The sequence below is a fragment of the Carcharodon carcharias genome, chromosome 20 (genome assembly GCF_017639515.1).
Source record: "Carcharodon carcharias isolate sCarCar2 chromosome 20, sCarCar2.pri, whole genome shotgun sequence".
NCBI classification, from domain to species: Eukaryota; Metazoa; Chordata; class Chondrichthyes; order Lamniformes; family Lamnidae; genus Carcharodon; species Carcharodon carcharias.
The window spans coordinates 32755369-32775385 of record NC_054486.1 but is presented as its reverse complement, the minus strand read 5'-3'; the positions used below and the strand labels follow the sequence as shown (position 1 = coordinate 32775385).

At 45.0% G+C, this 20017-nt stretch overlaps 1 protein-coding gene across 1 annotated transcript in view; it reads left to right on the top strand.

Moving 5' to 3' along the window:
- sptbn5 (spectrin, beta, non-erythrocytic 5) overlaps positions 1-20017 on the top strand; it is a 283694-nt gene that overhangs the window by 61098 nt on the left and 202579 nt on the right. The window contains exons 17-20 of the mRNA XM_041214166.1: positions 6008-6259; positions 11201-11488; positions 13529-13763; positions 17155-17294. Of these exons, the coding sequence (XP_041070100.1) occupies positions 6008-6259; positions 11201-11488; positions 13529-13763; positions 17155-17294 (915 nt within the window). The remainder of the gene's footprint in view (positions 1-6007; positions 6260-11200; positions 11489-13528; positions 13764-17154; positions 17295-20017) is intronic.

Here is a 20017-nt window from a genome sequence, read left to right as displayed (position 1 = left end):
TGGTTCTCAACTTTTATGCCTCCAGCTCTTTCCAGGGATCAGTGGGGAATCTTTGACGAGCCTCCCAATCAGCTGTCCACAGTTGCGTCAAACTGGTGACAGATGTTCTGTTCAGACGTGCATTGACTTTCATTCCTTACCATATGGACAAAGGCCAGCCAGGCAGAATGAGCCAGAGGCTTCACAGTGATTGCTGGCTTCCCCTGCGTCCAGGGTGCTATAGACTGTACACATATGGCTATCAAAGCGCCAGCAGGTGAGCCCTGTGCCTTCGTCAACAGGTAGGGATTCCACTCCACGAACGTGCAGAAGTGTGTGTTCGGATGCTGATTCTGCATGTCTGTGCAAGGTCCCCTGGCAGCTCCCATGACATTTACATCCTGAGGCACTCCCAGGTGCGAGGCTCTTCAGTGCTCCAGCTCGACTGGATGGCTGGCTGCTGGGTGACAAGAGCTATCCCCTCAGAAGGTGGCGATGATGCCTCTTCACAACCCAAGTACAGAGGCCTAGCAGCGGTACAACAGGAGCTATGCCTCCACAAGGGCAGCGGTAGAGAGAACCATAGGTCTTCTAAAGATGCGCTTCCGATGCCTGGACCGTTCAGGGGGCACACTCCAATACCCCTCCAGATCATGTGTCACTGATAGTGGGTACATGCTGCACTCTCCACAATCTGCCATTGGCAAGAGGGGATGCAGTGGAGGAAGAAGATCTTGACGCAGCTGCACAGGCAACAGATGATGAGTCCAGCAGTGAGCCAGAGGATGATAACGGTGAGGAGAATGCTGAGGGCATAGACGCTGACCTGGGTAACCTCCTGGGACACAGGGGCACTTGGGACACTTTGATCCAATGCTCCTTCAACTAGACTACCAAATAAGAACCACCACCGCATGCCAGGCCCTATACTCGATCCCTGACAGGACCAGTTCCTTGGTCAACAACATACACTCTGTGCCATTGCAATAAAGTTTCAGGAGACACATGTCCGTCACAACATCATGGCCTGCCTGCACCTACAGAACATATGAAGCATACAGAGGCCAATTGCACAAAATAACATCCCATTTACTTGTGCATGTGAAACATTGCAAATATTAACAGTAACCGGGGTTATCCATCACACCATTAAAAAATGTAAAGAAAAATGGGGGAGCCAAATATCACCTGTGATAAGGCCATGTTGTGCTTAAGGTGCTTTAAGTTTTTGCATACGGATGCTACACCTAGGTGCTCTTTGCTGACACTAGCATTGGAGACAGCCTGCTCACTCTGCTGTTTTGTTGGCCTTGATGACCTTGGCGGGCGTCTTCTGGCCCGTGGAGCCTATGCTGGCCCCGCCTGGGAGGGAGTGGCCAGTGCCACGGCTGGCACCTCCCCAGTCACTGCAGCCTCATCAGATGCCACGGTCACTGGTAGAGGGACGGAAGAGTTGCTGTTGTCATCCGGAGTCCCCCAAGAGGAGCCTGCAGTGATGACAGGCAGCTTGTTCACCAACGTGAGGTTGCATTGGACCTCCCTGCTCACTATTGATGGATGGGCACCTAGCTGGGATATTGGGTTCCCAACCCATCTCCCACAAGGACACTGATTAGCTGAGGTAATTGCCGGTGGGAGGGCTTGCAGGTCCAAGCACATTCCCAGGAACCTCTGATTGAGTCTCTGGAGGAGCCTCTCCATGGGAGTCGCCACTCTCCCTGGAGGAGGCATTGCGCTCGGCCATGAGGGTCAATACAGTGCTTATGCTCCGCAGGAACTCCTCCACAACGGACACCATGGCACGCATTCCCTGCTGGACATCCAGCATCTGCTGCCTCATGGACGAATCCAGAGGCCCCTCATCAGCCATCGACTAAGCATTGCCCTGGTCCGCAGCAGTCCTCCGACTGCTAGCACCCTGGGCACTCTCTGCTTCCACTTGCACCTCAAGCGAGTGTGAAGTGCCCTCACCAGTGAGCACTGATGGACTACATGGCGATGTTATGCCCACTGAGGTGCTGGTATCTACACAGGTGCCTGCTTGACAGAGAGGGTATGACATAGGTGCATGGTGGTCTTCATGGGTCAGGGGTGGGCCTTCAGGCTCCTCATGATGACCAGCTGCTGGTGAGCCTAAAACTGAGAAGAAGGACATGTCATTATTTTAAGTCATGACGCTGTCACTGTGCATGCCTGGCACCCTGATGAGACAGAGATATGCATCATGGTGCCCTTGTCTTTTTATTATCAATAGGGATTCCAGGTTCAAGGCTCACATCAATATGGAGACTACACTGGAATGGTTGCAATAACTGACATTCTCACCTCAGTGCACTGCACTCTTACTTTCCTCTGGCACTCCAACCTCACTGCATCTTCTTGACCGCTGTGCATAGCACCTCTCCAGCTCCAGGGCCTTCTGCTCATAGCACATGAGGATGAAGAGATGCGGGGGTCCCCACCAGTCCACGACCTCTCAACATCGTTATGGGATGTTTTTTCCTGAAAGGTCAGGGGAGCATTGATTAGTCCATTCTCTACCCTGCAGCACTGTTGTAGCTTGGCCAATCCCACCTTAGGAACACCTCGCAGGGCTCAGCCAATTCATGACCCTGGAGCCGCAAGGCACTCAGTCCAAGCAGCCAGGGCTCACCCCTTGGCCAGACCCTGCCTCATTGACATTCATCACTCACACTCTAACACCCATGAGGTCCACAGCGGGATGGGCAGCTCCTAACTGCTCTGCAAAGTGACCCATGCCAACACAGTACTCAACCCTTCCGATCACAGGAGATTGTCGAAGCGCTTCCAGCACTGGATATGTGGGTTTCACCACGTCGTGGCTGCTGACCCAGGATGCCATCTCCTCCCAGGCCTTTTTGGTGAGGTGGGGGGGGGGCCTCCTCCTCCGGTCCCTGGGGACAAGGGTTTCTCTCCTCACTGCCACCTTCCCCAGGAGGGCTGCAAGGCACTTATCCGAGAAACGCGGGAGCGACTGCCCTGCTGGCCTGCCCTCCCACCTGCCATGTCCACCTGCAATGGTTTCCATTGACCAGGTTTCAGCGTCCTTCCGTGGCAGCCTTCCAGGGGCTGCCGAGGCCGCTTTTGAATCGGCTGCCGGGTCACCATTGGACCCAGAGGCATCATGCCCCCTCCCCTTTGTTCTCATTCCCAAGCCGCTGGGCAGGCCTTAATTGGCCCACCAGCGTAAAATCACGGAGCGCTGATGACCGTGGGCAGCGGTTGGCTTCCCGACCGCCCCAGCTCGCCCCCGCCAATCCCGCACACCAAGGGCAAAATTCTGCCCATTGCTTCTAAAATCTTCCCCACCATTGATATTAAACTGATCTGGCTATAATTGCCAGTTTTATCCTCCCCCACCCCACCCCCTCCACCCCACATTTTTTGAACAGGGGTGTAACATTTGCAATTTTCCAGTCCTCTGGCAACATGCCTATAGCTTAGAAGGATTGAAAGATTGTGGCTAGCACCTCTGTAATTTCTACCCTTACATTCCTCAGCAACATGGCACGCATCCCATCTAGACCAGATGGCTTTTCTAAACTTTAAGTACTGTCAGCTTTTCTTTAACTATTTTTATCTCATCCAGTGTCCTGGCAAGCTATTGATTTACCACTAATGTATTCACTTAGTACCTCAGCCATGCCCTCTGAATCTGGCAGTAGATCTCCTTTGTGGTCTCTAATTAGCTCCTGACAAACCTTTTATTGTCAATATGTCCATTGAGGATCTTTAGATTCCCTCTTATAGTAGCTGCCAATCCATTCTTGTACTGTCTTTTTGCCTCACTTTTTTCCTTTATCACTTCTGTTCTGTACTTTTTAATATTCTTATATATCTTTTATACTTCTCATGTATTTTATGGCCTGGTTCTCACCTGTATTCTCAAATTGACATCTGCCCTACAGCCCCTTTTTCTGCTTCATCCTACTGTCTAACTCCATCAACTTCGAGGGAACTCTGTCTTTGCTTGTCCCCTCATGGAACTGTACCTAGACTGTCCCAAACTATCTCCGCTTTGAAAGCAGACCAGTGCCCCATTAAGTTCTGTCTTCCAGTCTTTGACTTCAATTTACTCATGTCAGATCCCTCCAAATTGGCTGAAATTATCCTTGCTCTAGTTAAGTATTTTATTTTAGATTGCTCCTTGTCCTCCTCCAAAACCAATGCAAAATTTACATTACTATGATCACTATTCCCAAGATGCACCCTGTCTGTGACATTCTCCACTTGACCCACTTCATTCTGCAGGAGAACATTCAGCTATAACCCCTGCCTCATTCTTTCCCTTCTCTGCTGTTAATATAATCACTACTTCATTCAATTTTGGAGTAGTTAAAGTCTCCCATTATGTTTTCTCCATTTTTTTTAGTAATTTTGTTGCAAATCTGCTCCTTTATCTCCTTCCCGCTATTTGGCCTATAAAATGCACTGAGTAGCATAATAGCGCCTTTATATTTTCTTAACTCTGACCAAATAGATTCTGTCTTTGATTACCTCTAGGGCATTCTCTCTTTCTAGCACTTTAATATTTTCCTTAATCAAAGCTGCTAGCTCTCTTCTTCTTTTCCATAATCAATCTTTCCTATATACCTTGCACCTAGGAATATTAGGCATTTAATCTTTTCCTTTTTTGAACCAGGTCTCATTTATCACCACTACATCATATTGTCACATGGCTATTTACACCGGTAGCTCACCAATCTTACTAACCACACTGTGTGCATTTATGCATATTGACTCTAAACCTAACTTAGACCTATTAATATTTTCCATGATCCCACCTAATTCTGTATTATTTCTAAGGACAGAATTTTCTCTCTGGATTGCGGGGGCGGGCCCAGCACACTGACAAGTCAACTGACGCGCGGTGGTGTCAGGCGTGTGTCCCGACGTCACCGCGCGTCATTCCGATCTTCCATTCAGCGGGCGTGCACCAGAGGTGTCTGCGCGCCCGCTGAACTGTGAAAGGCCTGTTAAGGCCATTAGGAGAGTAATTGAGATAATTGGCAGGGCTTTCCGTCCAGCCTTAAGGTTGGTGGGCAGGCGAAGAGCCCAAGCAGCTTTTGCGTTTTTCATGAAACTTCATCCACGGGTGAGGTGAGGTTTCATGAAGGTTTTATTAAATTAACAAATATTTTTCACATTTCATAAACATGTCCCAGCTCATGTCAGATGTCTAAATAATTTTAATCTGTCTTCATTTTAAACTTACAAATTGAACTTAATCTCCCTGAGGCGTGGAGCTGCCTCAGGGAGATTTCTGGGCTCTTCCGCGCGCATGCGCTAAAGAGCGCAGACCCTGACTCTCTCTCCTCCCCCCACCCGCACAGAGCACTCCCAGCCAAACATAATGCCAGACGATCCTAAATTGGCCTGCCCACGTAAAATGGCGGCATGCAGCCAATCATGGGTGGCGATCGGCTCCACGCCCGCTCCCGACTGGCCCGTCTGATAGGCAGAAGATTCTGCCCGAACCCTGCCTCTGCCAGTGCTCAAAGAAAAATTTTAATAAGATTATAAGAAACAGAAGCAGGAGTAGGCCATTCGGCCCCACAAGTTTGCTCTTACATTCATAATGATCAGAACTGATCTAACTGTGGTCTCAACTCCACTTTCCTGCCTGCCCCCATAACACTTGAGTGCTTTGTAGATCAAAAATCTGTCTAACTCAGCCTTGAATATGTTCAATGGTTCAACCTCCACTGCTCTCTGGGGTAGAGGATTCTAAAAATTAATGTTCCTCTGTGAGAAGAAATTGCTCCTTATCTTCGTCTTATATGGGAGACACCTTATTTTGAAACTGTGCCCCCTAGTTCTAGATTCTCCCACAAGGAGAAACATCCTCTCAGCATCTCCCTGTCAAGCTCCTTCAGAACCTTATATTTTCAATAAGATCACCTCTCATTCTTGAATGAGCATAAAAAAGATGTTGAATTGATAGGAGCAAACACCACAGTGATTTGCAGGAGTCGAATTCTGTTTCAAAATCCATGTTTTTTTATAGGTGGGATCAAATGTTAATTTTGAAAGAGGAGAAAGGGAAGGAACTGATTGGCACAGCAGATGTCAAATCGTTTCTCCAAAAGTGCCAGGACACGACAGCCCAGCTGCAGGATAAGATCATCCAGCTCCCCCTCACTGAGATCAGCAACAACAAAAAGGCTGTGGACGACGAGAGGCGCAAGCAAATCATGGCTGAGCGGGAAATCCACGTACTAGAAACCAGAATCGAATACCTAACCAAAATGGGTCACTCGTATGTACCTATTAATGAGAATCATTAGCTGCAGCTCGTTCATACTGTGCATTCTTTTTTTCTCCAGCTTCTTTTTGCATTCATCAAGGAGAGGGATCTTCCATTTGCAGAATCCAACATGATGGGATGGTTTAGATACAGAATAAAGCTCCCTCCCCTCTATCCCATCAAACACTCCCAGGAATGGTTCAGGATGGGCAAGATACAGAATAAGGCTCCCCCCTACACTGTCACCATTAAACACTCTCAGGGCAGGAGAAGAGAGTGCAAGAGGAGGACCCTGGGACAGGCAGTCAGCAGCACCTAGAGGAGAGTATGAGAGGAGGACCCTGGGACAGGCAGTCAGCAGCATCGAGAGGATCTAGTCCATCTAGAGGATCAAACATCTAGTCTATACTCAAGTAGGAGTAAGGGTAAAATAAAAGTAAGGGTCTATATTTTATTTAGTTAATACATGTCTGTGGAGCTCAGTCCCTTGATTTGCACATCCTGCGCTATTTGGGAAATCTTCGAAGCTCCTGGCAGTCTGGATGACCATGTGTGCAGGAAGTGCCTCTGACTGAAACGGCATGAGCTCTAGGTTTTGGAGGCTTGAGCGGCAGCTTGGGGCGCTACAGAGTGTTCACAAGGTTGAGAGGTTTGTGGATAGCATGTTTCAGGACGTGATTACTCCACAACTTAAGGAAGTGCAAGCAGAGAGAGAACAGGTGACTGCCAGACTGAAGAAGGGCCTTTTAAAACTGTGAGAGTGACGGTTCCTCTGTGGAGGCCAATCAGGGTCAAGGCCATGGGACTGTGGATGGTCCAACTGCTCACAGGGGGAGGAAGAAGTGTGGAAGGGCAATAGTGGTAGGGGATTCGTTAGTGAAGGGCGACATGACTCCAGGATGGTATGTTGCATCCCGGGTGCCAGGGTCAAGGGTGTCACAAAATGGCTGGGGGGCATTCTGAAGGAGGAGGTTGAACAGCCAGAGGTCATGGTCCATGTTGGGACCAATGAAATAGGAAGAAAGAAAAATTAGGCCCTGCAAGCAGACTTTAGGGAGCTAGGTAGCAAATTGAAAAGCAGGACTTCAAAGGTAATAATCTCCAGATTACTCACTGGTGCCACGCAGCAGTGAGTATAAGAACAGAAGGATAGAGCAGATGAATGTATGGCTGGAGAGATTGTAGAGGAGGGAGGGCTTTAGATTCCTGGAGCATTGAGACCATTTCTGGGCGAGGTGGACCCTGTACCAGTTGGACAGGTTACATGTGAACAGGAACAGGGAGATTTGCTAATGCTGTTGGGGCAGATTTAAACTAACTTGGCAGGGGGGTGGGATCCTGAAAAGCAATTCAGAGGGGAGAGAAGTTGAGATATAATTAGAAGTTAAAACACTAGTATGTGAGTCTGGAAAGTAGAGGAAACGGTATAGAAGAAAGAAGTGAGTTTAGCAAGGCTAAATGGAGTATATTTTAATGCAAGGAGCCCGAGGAATAAGACAGATGGACTGAGGGGACAGATAAGCACATGGGAATATGATATCATAATTATGACCGAGACATGGCTAAAAGAAGGGCAGGATTGGCAGCTCAACATTCCTAGTTATAGGGTATTCAGAGGAGATGGAGAGGGGGTTAGAAGAAGAGGGGTGGTCACAATATTGATCAAGGAATCAATTATAGCAGTGAGGAGGGATGATATCTTGGAAGGATCATCAAATGAGGCCGTTTGGGTAGAAGTAAAAAACACACAAGGGGCAAACACGCTTTTGGGTGTGTACTATAGGCCCCCAAATAGTCAGGGGGAGATAGAGAATCAAGTATGTAATCAAATTTCAGAGAAGCGTAAGAATAATAAGGCAGTAATAGTAGGGGATTTTAACTATCCAAACATTAACTCGGGTAGTTTTAGTGTGCAAAGTTGGGAGGGAGCAAAATTTGTAAGTTGCATCCAGGAGAACTTCTTAGCCAGTATGTAGAAATCCCCACAAGGAGGGGGCAGTTCTGGACTTTATATTTGGAAATGAGCCTGGGCAGGTGGAAGGCATTAGGGAGCATTTTTGAGATGGTGACCATAACTCAATTAGATTTAAGATAGTAATGGAAAAGGATAAGGTTGGGCCGGGAATAAAAATTCTGAACTGGGGAAAAGGCTAATTTTACTAAGATGAGATATGATTTGGCCCAAGTGGACTGGGAGCAGCTATTTGCAGATCAAACTGTGTCAGAGCAGTGGGAGGCATTCAAGGACAAACATGTTCCAGTAAAGACAAGGTGGGGGACCATGTCCGGAGAACCCTGGATGTCAAGGGACATAAAGGTTAGGATTAAGAAAAACAGAGAAGCTTATGGCAGAGACCGAGAGCTCAATACGGCAGAGTCCCTAGAGGAGTATAAAAAGTGCAGGGGAGACCTTAAAAAAGAAATTAGGAAAACAAGAGAGTGCATGAGAAAGCATTGGTGCGTAGAATAAAGGAAAACCCAAAGGGGATTTCTAAATATATAAAGAGCAAGAGAATAACTAGGGAAAAGAGTAGGGCCAATTAGTAACCATAGAGGTAATCTTTGTGTGGACCCGGAAGACGTGGGTACAGTCCTCTATGAATACTTTGTGTCAGTCTTCACAATGGAAAAGGACGATGCAAGTATAAACATCAAGGGGGAGGACTATGAAATTTTAGAGGAAATTAACATAGAGAGAGAGGAGGTACTGGCGGGTTTAGTACTTTAAAAGTGGATAAATCCGCAGGCCTGGATGAGATGTATCCCAGGCTGTTGAGGGAGGCAAGGGAAGAGATATCAGGGGCCCTGGCAGTAATTTTCAAATCCTCTCTGGCCACAGGTGAGGTGCCAGAGGACTGGAGGACTGCTAACATTGTCCCAATATTAAAAAAGGGAGGAAGGGATAGACCGTGAAATTACAGGCCAGTCACTAACCTTGATGGTGCAGAAGTTACGAGAAAGAATTCTGAGGGACAGAATTGGAGAGACTCGGAATAATCAGGGATAGTCAGCATGGATTTGTTAAGGGAAGGCCGTGTTTGACAAATTTGATTGAATTTTTTGAGGAGGTAACCAGGAACGTTGATGAGGATAATGCATTTGACGTGGTGTACATGGACTTTAGCAAGGCATTTGATAAGGTCCCTCATGGCAGACTGGTCAAAAAAGTAAGAGCCCATGGGATCCAAGGCAGAGTGGCACGTTGGATCCAAAATTGGCTGAGAGGCAGGAAGCAGAGGGTGATGGTGGAGAGATTGGAAGTCTGTTTTCAGTGGGGTTCCACAGGGCTCGGTGCTGGGGCCCTTGCTGTTTGTGGTGTACATAAATGATTTGGACTTAAATGTAAGGGGTATGATCAAAAAGTTCGCGGATGACACGAAAATTGGTAGGGTGGTAAATAGTGAGGAATATAACCATAGACTGCAGGAGGATATCAATGGACTGGTCGGGTGGGCAGAGCAGTGGCAAATGGAGTTCAACCCAGAAAAGTGTGAGGTAATGCACATGGGGCAGGTTAACAAGGCAAGTGATTTAACAATGAAGGGTAGGACCCTGGAAAGTACTGAAGATCAGAGGGACCTTGGTGTACATATCCACAGATCCTGAAGGTAGCAGGGCAAGTAGATAAGGTGGTTATGAAGGCATACAGCCTTTATTAGCCAAGGCATAGAATACAAGAGCAGGGAGGTTATGCTGGAACTGTATAAAATGCTGGTTAGGCCACAACTGGAGTGCTGCATGCAGTTCTGGTCATCACACTATAGGAAGGACGTGATTGCACTGGAGAGAGTGAAAAGGAGATTTACCAGGATGCTGCCTGGGCTGGAGGGTCTGAGCTATGAGGAAAGATTTGACAAGCTGGGGTTGTTTTCCTTGGAGAAGCGAAGGTTGAGAGGGGATCTGATAGAGGTGTATAAGATTATGAGGGACATAGATAGAGAGGATAGGAAGGCAGTTTTTCCTTTAGTAGAGGGGCCAATAACCAGGGGACATAGATTTAAGGCCACAGACTAAGAGGGAAGTTGAGGAGAAATTTTTTTGGGTGAGGGTGATGGGAGTCTGGAACTCACTGCCTGAAAGGGTGGTTGAGTCAGAAACTCTCATAATATTTAAGAAGTATTGAGATATTCACTTGCGTTGCCATAGCCTCTAGGGCTATGGGCCAAGAGCTGGAAAATGGGATTTGTGTAGTCAGATCTTTGTTGACCGGTGCAGACACGATGGGCCGAATGGCCTCCTTCTGTGCTGTAAACATCTATAAGTCTATGAGTCGGGTACAATATGGGTTAGATACAGGGTAAATTTCCCTCTACACTATCCCAACACCCCCAGGATATGTACAACATCGGTTACGTATAGAGTAAAGCTCCCTAGACACTGTCCCATCAAACACTTCCAGAACAGGTACAGCATGGGTTAATTACAAGGTAAAACTCACTCTACACTGTCCCATCAAACACTCACATGACAGGTATAACACAGGTTAAACAAAATTATCAAAATCAGTATGAATTTGCATTTTTGATACTTTTTCATCTCACCTACCTACATCTCAATTTGTCTTCCAGCCTCTCTCATCCAATTAACTCCTTAACCAATTAGAGTGTCTGTTTCAGTGTCTCTCAATAGTCCTCTACACAACTACTGTCGGGGTGAAAATGTTCTATGTGTGAACTTCCATGTTACTACTGGCTTTAGTTTATCCCCCCTAGTGATTGAATCTACTACCACTGTGAGTAGCTGACATCCAATATGTCAATTTTCCTCGGAATGTTAAAGTTGTTTCTTTATCCAGGGCTCAAATTCCAATCTCAGTACAAGTGTCATGTTTGGTACAACTGTACTCTATCACCACATAACATTCCTTGAGGCCCGTTCTAGAGCATGTAATGTCATGTGTCAGGTGGGTGACAGCATGGGCTCTCCTGTTTCTAATGATGCCTGCTATTTCAGAATTCAGGGCACCAATCCTGCAGAGAGTGCTGCTATCATGGAGCAGGTACGTGAGATGGAAGCACTGCTGCAGAGGGTGAAGACTCAGGCCTCAAGGAGAAAACAGCTTCTGTCGGACGCCTACAACCAGCAGCTCTACAGCCAGGAGAGCAAAGAGCTTCTCCTATGGGCTGGCAGCATGAAAGACAAGCTGAACAGCAAGGAGATGGGATTTGATGTGGTCTCTGCTGAAAACCTTCTGAAGGAGCATAGTGATCTGTTGCTGGAGATCAACCGACAGAAAATCAAGTAAGAAAATCACCAAAGAGCAAGCTCTCTTACTGCTAGGACTACAGTGTAGGCCAGTACCCAAAGGGGAAATGATAGGTTAATGTGTCGACCCTGCATAGAACTGAAAGCTAGAGCAATCCTATCAGAAAACTGACGGGCCTTGGGTGGGGTGGGAGGCAGGGAGGAGACCAACAAATACAAGTCAAGAACGCACGCACTGTCACATGCATGCCTCTGAATTCACCCTCGAACATTGATCTATGTCGTAGCTGTTCAAGTCCTCAGTCTCACATCATCCCTTCAGTTATCAGGGACTAGAATCCTTTGAACCCTTTGCAATTTCAAGCCTGACGATTTCAAATTCTGACTCCAGTCAACATCTTGTCACTCTTCTGCCTGAGTTCTGATTTGCACCAAGCCTTGTTCACCTATCATCTCTTTGCTTACTGACCTACATTGGCTCCCAATCAGACCGGGCCACAATTTGAAATTCCCATCCTTGATGAAATGACTCAGTGTTCAAATCCCTCTATGGCCGTCACCCTCCCTACCTCTGTAATCTCCTCCAGCCCTACAATTCTCAGAAATCTCTGCACTCCTCAAATTTTAGCCTCATGTGCATCACCAATTTTTATTACTCCACCACTGGCTGTCATTAATTTAGCTGCCTTAAGATTTGGAATTCCCCATCTAATCCTCTTCTCATCTCTATTTCTCTCCTCCTGCAGACCTTCTTTTTAAACCTGTCTCTTTGACCATGTTTTTGGTCATCTGTCTGAATATCTTCTTAAATGACTCTGTCAATTTCTGTCAGAATACCCTTCTGTGAAATGTCTTGAGATATTCTACTGTGCTAAAGGTGCTATATAAATGCAGCTCCAATCCTCACCAACACAGCCTCCAAGGCCTCCAAACAACAACACCCTCCTCCATCTGCCTATGCTCACCTTGAACAGCTTTGCTCCAACTTCACTCATTTCCTCTGATAAAAGGTGTTGCTATAAGAACACACAAAGCCTTAATTCTTCTTGTAAGTTATGTGAAGTATTCTTTGTTTCAACCTACTCAAGCCGCAACCTTAATTGTCCTCAGTCATATTGTGTGGCTGCTGCTTTCCACTCTCGCCCTGATCCTGTGAATTTTTTAACTATACTTCTAATTTCTACCATGCCTCACCTTCACTTGATCCACCTCTGACTCTTTTATCTACTTTCTGCACTCCATTCTCTGTCACTGCTGATGGTCTTTCCACAAACATTTATTACAAGCTCACAAATTCCACAATTCCCTGGATTATCATCTTTTCCATTTTGTTTCCTGTGAAGAACCCATCCCTTTCTCCTGTAAAATGTGCTCTGATTATTCCACTTTCACCACCGGACCTCTGAAATGTCCTCCTCGTTTCCTGCTACAATGGTCCTTCGCTGCGCTTGCCTTTTCCCCAACCCCTCTCCTTTCTCGCACAATCTTTCTCGCACAATGATAACTGTCACCCCTCCCTGCTTCTCACCTTTGACCTCACCAACCTCCACATTCAACAGCTCAATTTTTTGTCACCTCCAACATTATCCCACCCCATGTACATCTCCCCCTGCCAACCCCCATCTGCTTTCTACAGTGACACTTCTCTCCAGTATACCTTGCTTCATTCATTTATTACACTGACACTTTCCTGTCCTGTCTTTTCACATTCTCCTACACCCCGGTCCAGGATCCAAGACTCCCCTTCACTATGAGACAATTATCATGTACTTCCTCTAACCTTGTGCACTGTTCATGGTCATGTCTCTATAGCCAATTGAAAACCTCTGCTCTATCTGGAAACTGGAACCTAATCTGACCTATCCTTCCCCGATCCCCAACTCAACACAAGAAGCTTCACAGAAATGATGGGCCAAATGGACTCCTCTTTTGCTGCAAACATTCAATGGCTAGCATCATGAGTTAGCAGCATTTAAGCGCATTTAAGCCAGGTGCAGCTGGACAACCTGGGGTTTATAATTGGCTGTGGTTAGCAAGTGTTGGCTGGAATTAAAGTGCATCTTTTGTTTGTGAAAGGTTCAAGGAGCTGCATGACCTGGGGAATCGAGTAATAAAGACAAACTCTGCTGCTGATGTTCCTCGAATGATGCAGAAAATGATAGATGTGCAGGTGGAGCTGGAGACTGCATGGAAGGAACGAAATGAGAAGCTGCAGGAAGGACTTGAGCTGCAACAGTTTAACCGGGAGGCAGATCGTATTGAGGCAACATTCTCTGGTCATGAAGCCTTCCTGAAAATCAGTGATCTCGGGGTAACATTCATTGTTCTGCACTCTCTGCTTCTTGCACACCAAACTTCCATGTGTACATGTGGGCCTGGTGAGCCTGACATTGTGCATCCTGTGGACTGGGTTCAGAAGTACTTTCCTGTTGAGCTTTGATGCTGCTCAAAGTGAGGAATGAATGTTTTTCCTGCTAACGATTCCCGATGTTAGCATTATATGCTGTCTGGTCAGATGTAGTATAAGTAGGGGACTTGATGCATCAGTGGCTTAGCACAATGCCTGTCCAGCCTTGAGACCCAGGTTCAGCCCCAGTCCAAACTGCTGGCATGCAAGTTTCTTTTCTCTACTGACTAAGGTTCCTGAGTTAGGGCACAGTATCCTAGTTACCATGCAGGACTTATAAACCAGAGGTTCTGAATTTATATCTCACCATGGTAATAAATTTGGTAATTTATAGACTGATGGAATCAAAGTTGCAGCTTTGTAAAAACTCAACCTCATTCACTAATATCCTCCAGGTAAGGGAACCTGCCATCCCTACCTGATCTGAGCTACGTATTATTCCAGTCCCACACTACTGGGTTGATTTTTCATGGGTTCAGGATAGCAAGGGATGTACATTAAATAAACATCCCCAGAAGAAGACAAGTTGGGCTAAAACCAGATTTGAACCTGCTCACCCAATTATTAATAAACTCAACATGGTGCCCAAAGCAGAGAGCTATCTCCTGATTTTAGTAATATGGAGAAATAAGGCACTGGGTCAAGGGAACACAGTACTTAGCTGAATATGTGGTTAGCTGAATATAAGGCAGAGCTAGCACAGTAGATTTTGTAACCTTGGGAGATTCGACAGTGGGGGCTGAAACACACAGAGAAGGCCCAGAAGGAGATTGGAGCAATGTAGCCTGGTGATTTTCTATGCTTCAAACTTCTGGGATAATTCCACTGATTTCCTGCAAACGTTTCTCCCTGCTGGGGACACTGGATCCATGGATCACTCCATCGTATCAACAGAAAATTTTGGGTATGGAATTAGAGAAAGCAGAAAGTAGCAAACTAGATTAAAAGCCAATTAGAAAAGAGGAAACAGAATAGGAGTTAAGGGCACTGTCTCAGGATTGTTGGACCTGGGTAGTGGTGTCCTACAGGTTTTGGTTCTTGGACCACATCTGTTCACTGTGTATGTCAACAATTTGGATAGAGGGTAGAGAGAATGCTGTCTAAATTTGCAGATGTTAACTAAAATAAAAGGCATGATAAATAACTCTGAGAGTCAAAGGAAGCTGTAACCAGACATTGATAAGATGGTGCAAAGGGCAAATTTCAATGTCAGTAAATTGATGCAGCAGATTTTGGTAAAAATGTAAAAGCAATGATTAAACTTTGGGAAAGTTTGGGTAATTGGAAGAACAGAGGAATTTGGAGGCTCAGGGTCACAATACATTAAAAGCAACACCTCAATATAGGGCTATGGGCCTAGTGCTGGAAAATGGGATTAGAATAGTTAGGTACTTGTTTGACCAGTGCAGACTCGAAGGACCGAAGGGCCTTTTTCTGTGTTGTGGACCTCTATAACTCTGACTCTAAATGGATAAAGCCATAAAAAAAGCAAACCAAATATTGAGTTTTATGACAAAAGGCACAGAATATAAAAGTTGAGATGTAACAGAGGACCTACCTAAGACCACAGCTGGAGTATGATGTGCGACTTTGGGTTCTCTATCCTGTGCAAAGGAAGTTGAGGTGATAGAGAAAAGGTGCAGTGCAAATTCACAAAGATGCTGCCTGGTATGAGGAAATACGAGTATGAAAAAATATCTGAAAAATTGGAGCTGGTTTTTTAGGACAGAGGAGAATGGAAGATGATTTGATAAAGGTGTTTAAAATTATGAAAGGATGGGAGAAAATAGGGACTATTTCCAATGGTTGAGGGGTCCAGAATATAGGGATATAGATACAAGATTAAATGTAAGAGACTTAGGACAGAGAAACCTTTTTGTACAGAGGATTGTAAAGCCACGAGATCCATTACGGTTAGTAATTGAAGCAGAGACTCTGTCAACATTCAAGATTAGGCTTGTAAATGGCTGAAGGAAAGAGAAATGAAGAAACATGGTGGGTAAATGGCTTTGTCCAAAGGTTAAACACCAACACACACTGGTTGGTATAAATGACCTTTAATGTGTTGTAATTCTCTGTAACCCAGCCTTCCAAACCCCTTCAGTTTGTTTACTGTGATTCTAGAACTATTGCTTGTATCCTCTCTGACAAGTAGCAATGCACCCAGTCTTTCTTAAATACTTGTGGTGGCTTTTTGTTGCATTGCACCCACTAATTCCACAGCTGAATTTAATAAACAAAAGGTTGCCTAAATGTTGTAAAACCTTTGCCACCTTTAAGACTAAATAAAGTCTCCCAGTCCTCGAGTCCAGTGTCTGAGAAAATAATTTTCCTGGATTCAATTTTTCCAAATGAATGAAAAGCATTAATGGTCTATCACACATCCTCTTCCCTCACCTTCTACCTCTGCACAGAATAAGGCCCCAGAGTTGATGATCCTTCCTCATAACTTAGCCTCCAGGAATGGACCTTATAATTCTGTTCCCTCGGCTGCCTCCAACAATCTTACCCCTTTGAAGGCTTGTTTCTTGCCCCTTGCTACCAATCAATGTAACCTGGCCTGGGCAGTGCTGGGGAGCACTGTGGTCATTGGCTGACATTGAGATATTGAGTTGTTGACGGTGGATTTTGACAAAACTGTGATGTGCATGACATTAATCTGATGCCAGGGGAGGAAACTCTAGCCAACAATGCCACACAGGAGCATGCAGCATGCTGAGCAAAGTCTGGGTCAGCACATCATGGGCTCTGGGCATTTGCTACCGAGAGGTACTGGCTGACAGGCCTCAGCAATACACAGGCCCCAATACATTGCATGAGAAATGAAAGAAAGTTACTTATACAGTGCCTTTCAGGACCTCAGGAAGACCAAAAGAGCTTAACCTCTAATAAGGTACTTATGATATATAGTCACTGTTGTTACCCACAGCAAGATCCCATAAACAGCAATGTGATGATGATTAAATAAACTATTTGTGTGATGTTAGTTGAGGGGTAAGTGGCCAGGACACTAGCTGAAATCCCCTGTTCCTCTTTAAAATAGTGCCATGGGATCTTTTATATCCACCTGAGAAGGCATACAGGGCCTCGGTATAATCCCTTTTGAAAGCCTTCCTCAGTACTGTATCAGAGTGTCAGCTTGGATTATGTGTTCAAGTCTCTAGATTTGGATTCTAATCCCACAGTTTCTGACCCTCAGGCGAAAGCGTTCCCACTGAGCCACAGTTATGTTGAAGTGAGACGAGGCTGTGAATCTGAGTTCTGAGATCCGTAACCCCTTGAATTGTTTTTAAAGGACAATGTAAACTCTGTGAGCAGCTTGCTGAAGAGACATGAAGACTTTGAGAATGTGCTGAAGCTTACAGAACAGAGGATTCAGGGGCTGCAGGACAAAGCATCCAAACTCACCCAAAATAGCAACTATACCAACAACACGTATGTATTGACATCTTAGTAACTGACTTTGAAATGCCCACGTCTGGTTAAGACCACATACCCATGCAAAGATCCATGCTGCTGAAGTTTGTAAGCTCACTATTAGTGTTGTTAATGTAAGTTCATGCAAAGCAGTAGGGATAGACAGAGGCCAAGCTCAAAGCTTGACTGAGTCTCCCTTTCTGCTCCCTTCTGTCCTGATGGATAATTCTGAAGGACAGCTGATTGTTTTAAACTCATTTTTCTCCCACCATTTGAGTAATAGAATCATAAAATGGTACAGCACAGAAAGAAGCTATTGGACCTGTTGTGCCTGTCTTTGGTAGAGCTATCCAATTACCCCACTTCCTTGCTCTTTCCCCATAGCCCTATATATTTTCTCATCAATTATAGATCCAGATCCCTTTTCAATGTTACTATCGAATCTGCTACCAGCACACTTTTAAATAAAATCCTCATGTCATTTCTGGTTCTCTTGTCAATCATTTTAAATCTGTGTCCTCTGGTTACTGACCCTTCTGCCACAGAAAACTGTTTCTCCTTTTTTACTCTACCAAAACCATTTATGATTTTCAAACCCTCTCTCAAATCTCCTCATTTTCTTCTTTGCTGCATTGAGAACAATCCCAGTTTCTCCAGTCTCTCCACATACTGAAGTCATTCTTAGTAATACGCTAGGAAATCTCCCCTGCACTCTGTCCAAGGCCCTTACATACTTCCGAAAGTGAGGTTTTCAGAATTAACACTAGCTGAGGCCTATCCAGTGAAATATAAAGGTTTAACATAACTTCCTTGCTTGTGGAGTCTATTAACAAACCTAAGGATCCCATAAGCTTTTTTAAGTGCCTTTTCAACTTGTCCTGCTGCCTTCAAAGATTGGTATGCATAGACCCCCAGGTCTCTCTGTTCCTGCAACCCCTTTAAAATTATATCATTTAGTTCGTTTTGCCTCTCCTCATTTTTCCTACCAAAATGTATCACTTCACAATTCTCTGCATTAAATTTAATCTCATCTCATCTGTCTAATACAATCTTCCCTACTGTTTACTCCATTTCTGAGTTTCGGATCACCTGCAAATTTTGACATTATACACTGTATACCCTAATTCAATCATTAATGTATATCAAAAAGGGCAGTGTTCCAAATACTGATCCCTGGGGAACACCACACTTCCCTCCAATCTGAAAAACAACCATACAGCACTGCTCCATACTTTCTGTCTCTTTGTCTATTTGTATCCACGTCGCCACTGTCACTTTAATCCCATGGGCTTTAATTTTGCTGACGAGTTTATTGGATGGTACTTTGTCAAACGCCTTTTGAAAGTCCATATGCTCAACATCAAATACACTACCCTCATCAACCCTCTCCATTGTTTCGTTAACAAACTCAATCAACTAGGTCAAAGATTAAATAAAAACAGAAAATGCTGGAAATGCTCAGCAGTTCAGGTAGCATCTGTGGATAGAGAAACAGAGTTAACATTTCAGGTCGATGACCATGAAAAGACCATGATGCTGCCTGACCTCATGAGGATTTCCAGCATTTTCTGTTTTCATTTCAGCTTTTCAGAATCCATAGTATTTTGCTTTTGTATTAGTCAAACATGCTTTGCTTTTAACAAATCTATGCTCACTTTCATTTAATAGCCCATACTTTTCCAAATGCCAATTAATTTTGTCCCAAATTATTGCCTCTAAAAGTTAAAAGCCCCTGATAATAGGCTGTCTGGCCTGTACTTGCCAAGTTTATCCCTCTCCCTTTTTTTTAAACAGGGTGAAATCCTGCAGACTCCCACATATCCAAGGATGCCTGGAAGGTTGTGGCCAGAGCGTCCGCAATTTCCACCCTAACTTCTCATCATAACCTAGATTGCATCCTATCGGGACCAGGCGGTTCTTCTCGTTTTAAGTACCCCCATTTATTTTTATCCTATCCAATACTGCCATTGCCTCCTCCTGTACCATTCCATTGGTACCTCTTAGTGAAAACAGATGCTAAATACTCATATGGTACCTCAACCATGCTTTCTCCCTTCACAAGAATATTCCCTTTTTGGTTCCTAATTGACCTTCCTTCTTTTGACTATCAATTCCATAACGCTATTGACACCATAAGGTCTCCTCAAGTCTTTCATGCCTCCAGTCCAAGTTTTCTCTCTGGAACTTCCCTCATGTTTGCCCTCTCTTCAAGAAAGCTGATCCTTATGTCCCTAGTTATATTCATTACATCTAATGTTCATAGGAGAGATGGTGGCATAGTGGTAATGTTACTGGACTAATAAACTAGAGACCCAGGCTAATGCTCTGGCAACAGAGGTTCAAATCCCACTAGGGCAGCTGGTGAAATTTAAATTCAGTTAACAAAATCTGGAATTGAAAGCTAATTCCAGTGATGGAGACCACAAAACTATCATCACTTGTTGTAAAAACCTATTTGGCTCACTAATGTCATTTAAAGAAAGGAAATCTGCCATCCTTACCTGGTCTGGCCTACATTTGACTCCAGAACCTCAATTAGGGATAGGTAAAAAGAATGAAAAAAAAGTTATGGAAGCTGTAGTTAGCTCTTAAATTGACCATCATATTGAAAGTATGACTATCTGTCCCCTTTTTGGCATGGTCAGTGCATTGGCAATCCTGTCTGGAGCTCCAAACTTCAACACTTCATTCATTTCCTAATTTCTTGAAGATCTTTTTGAGCACTATGAAGATCTGCAGCA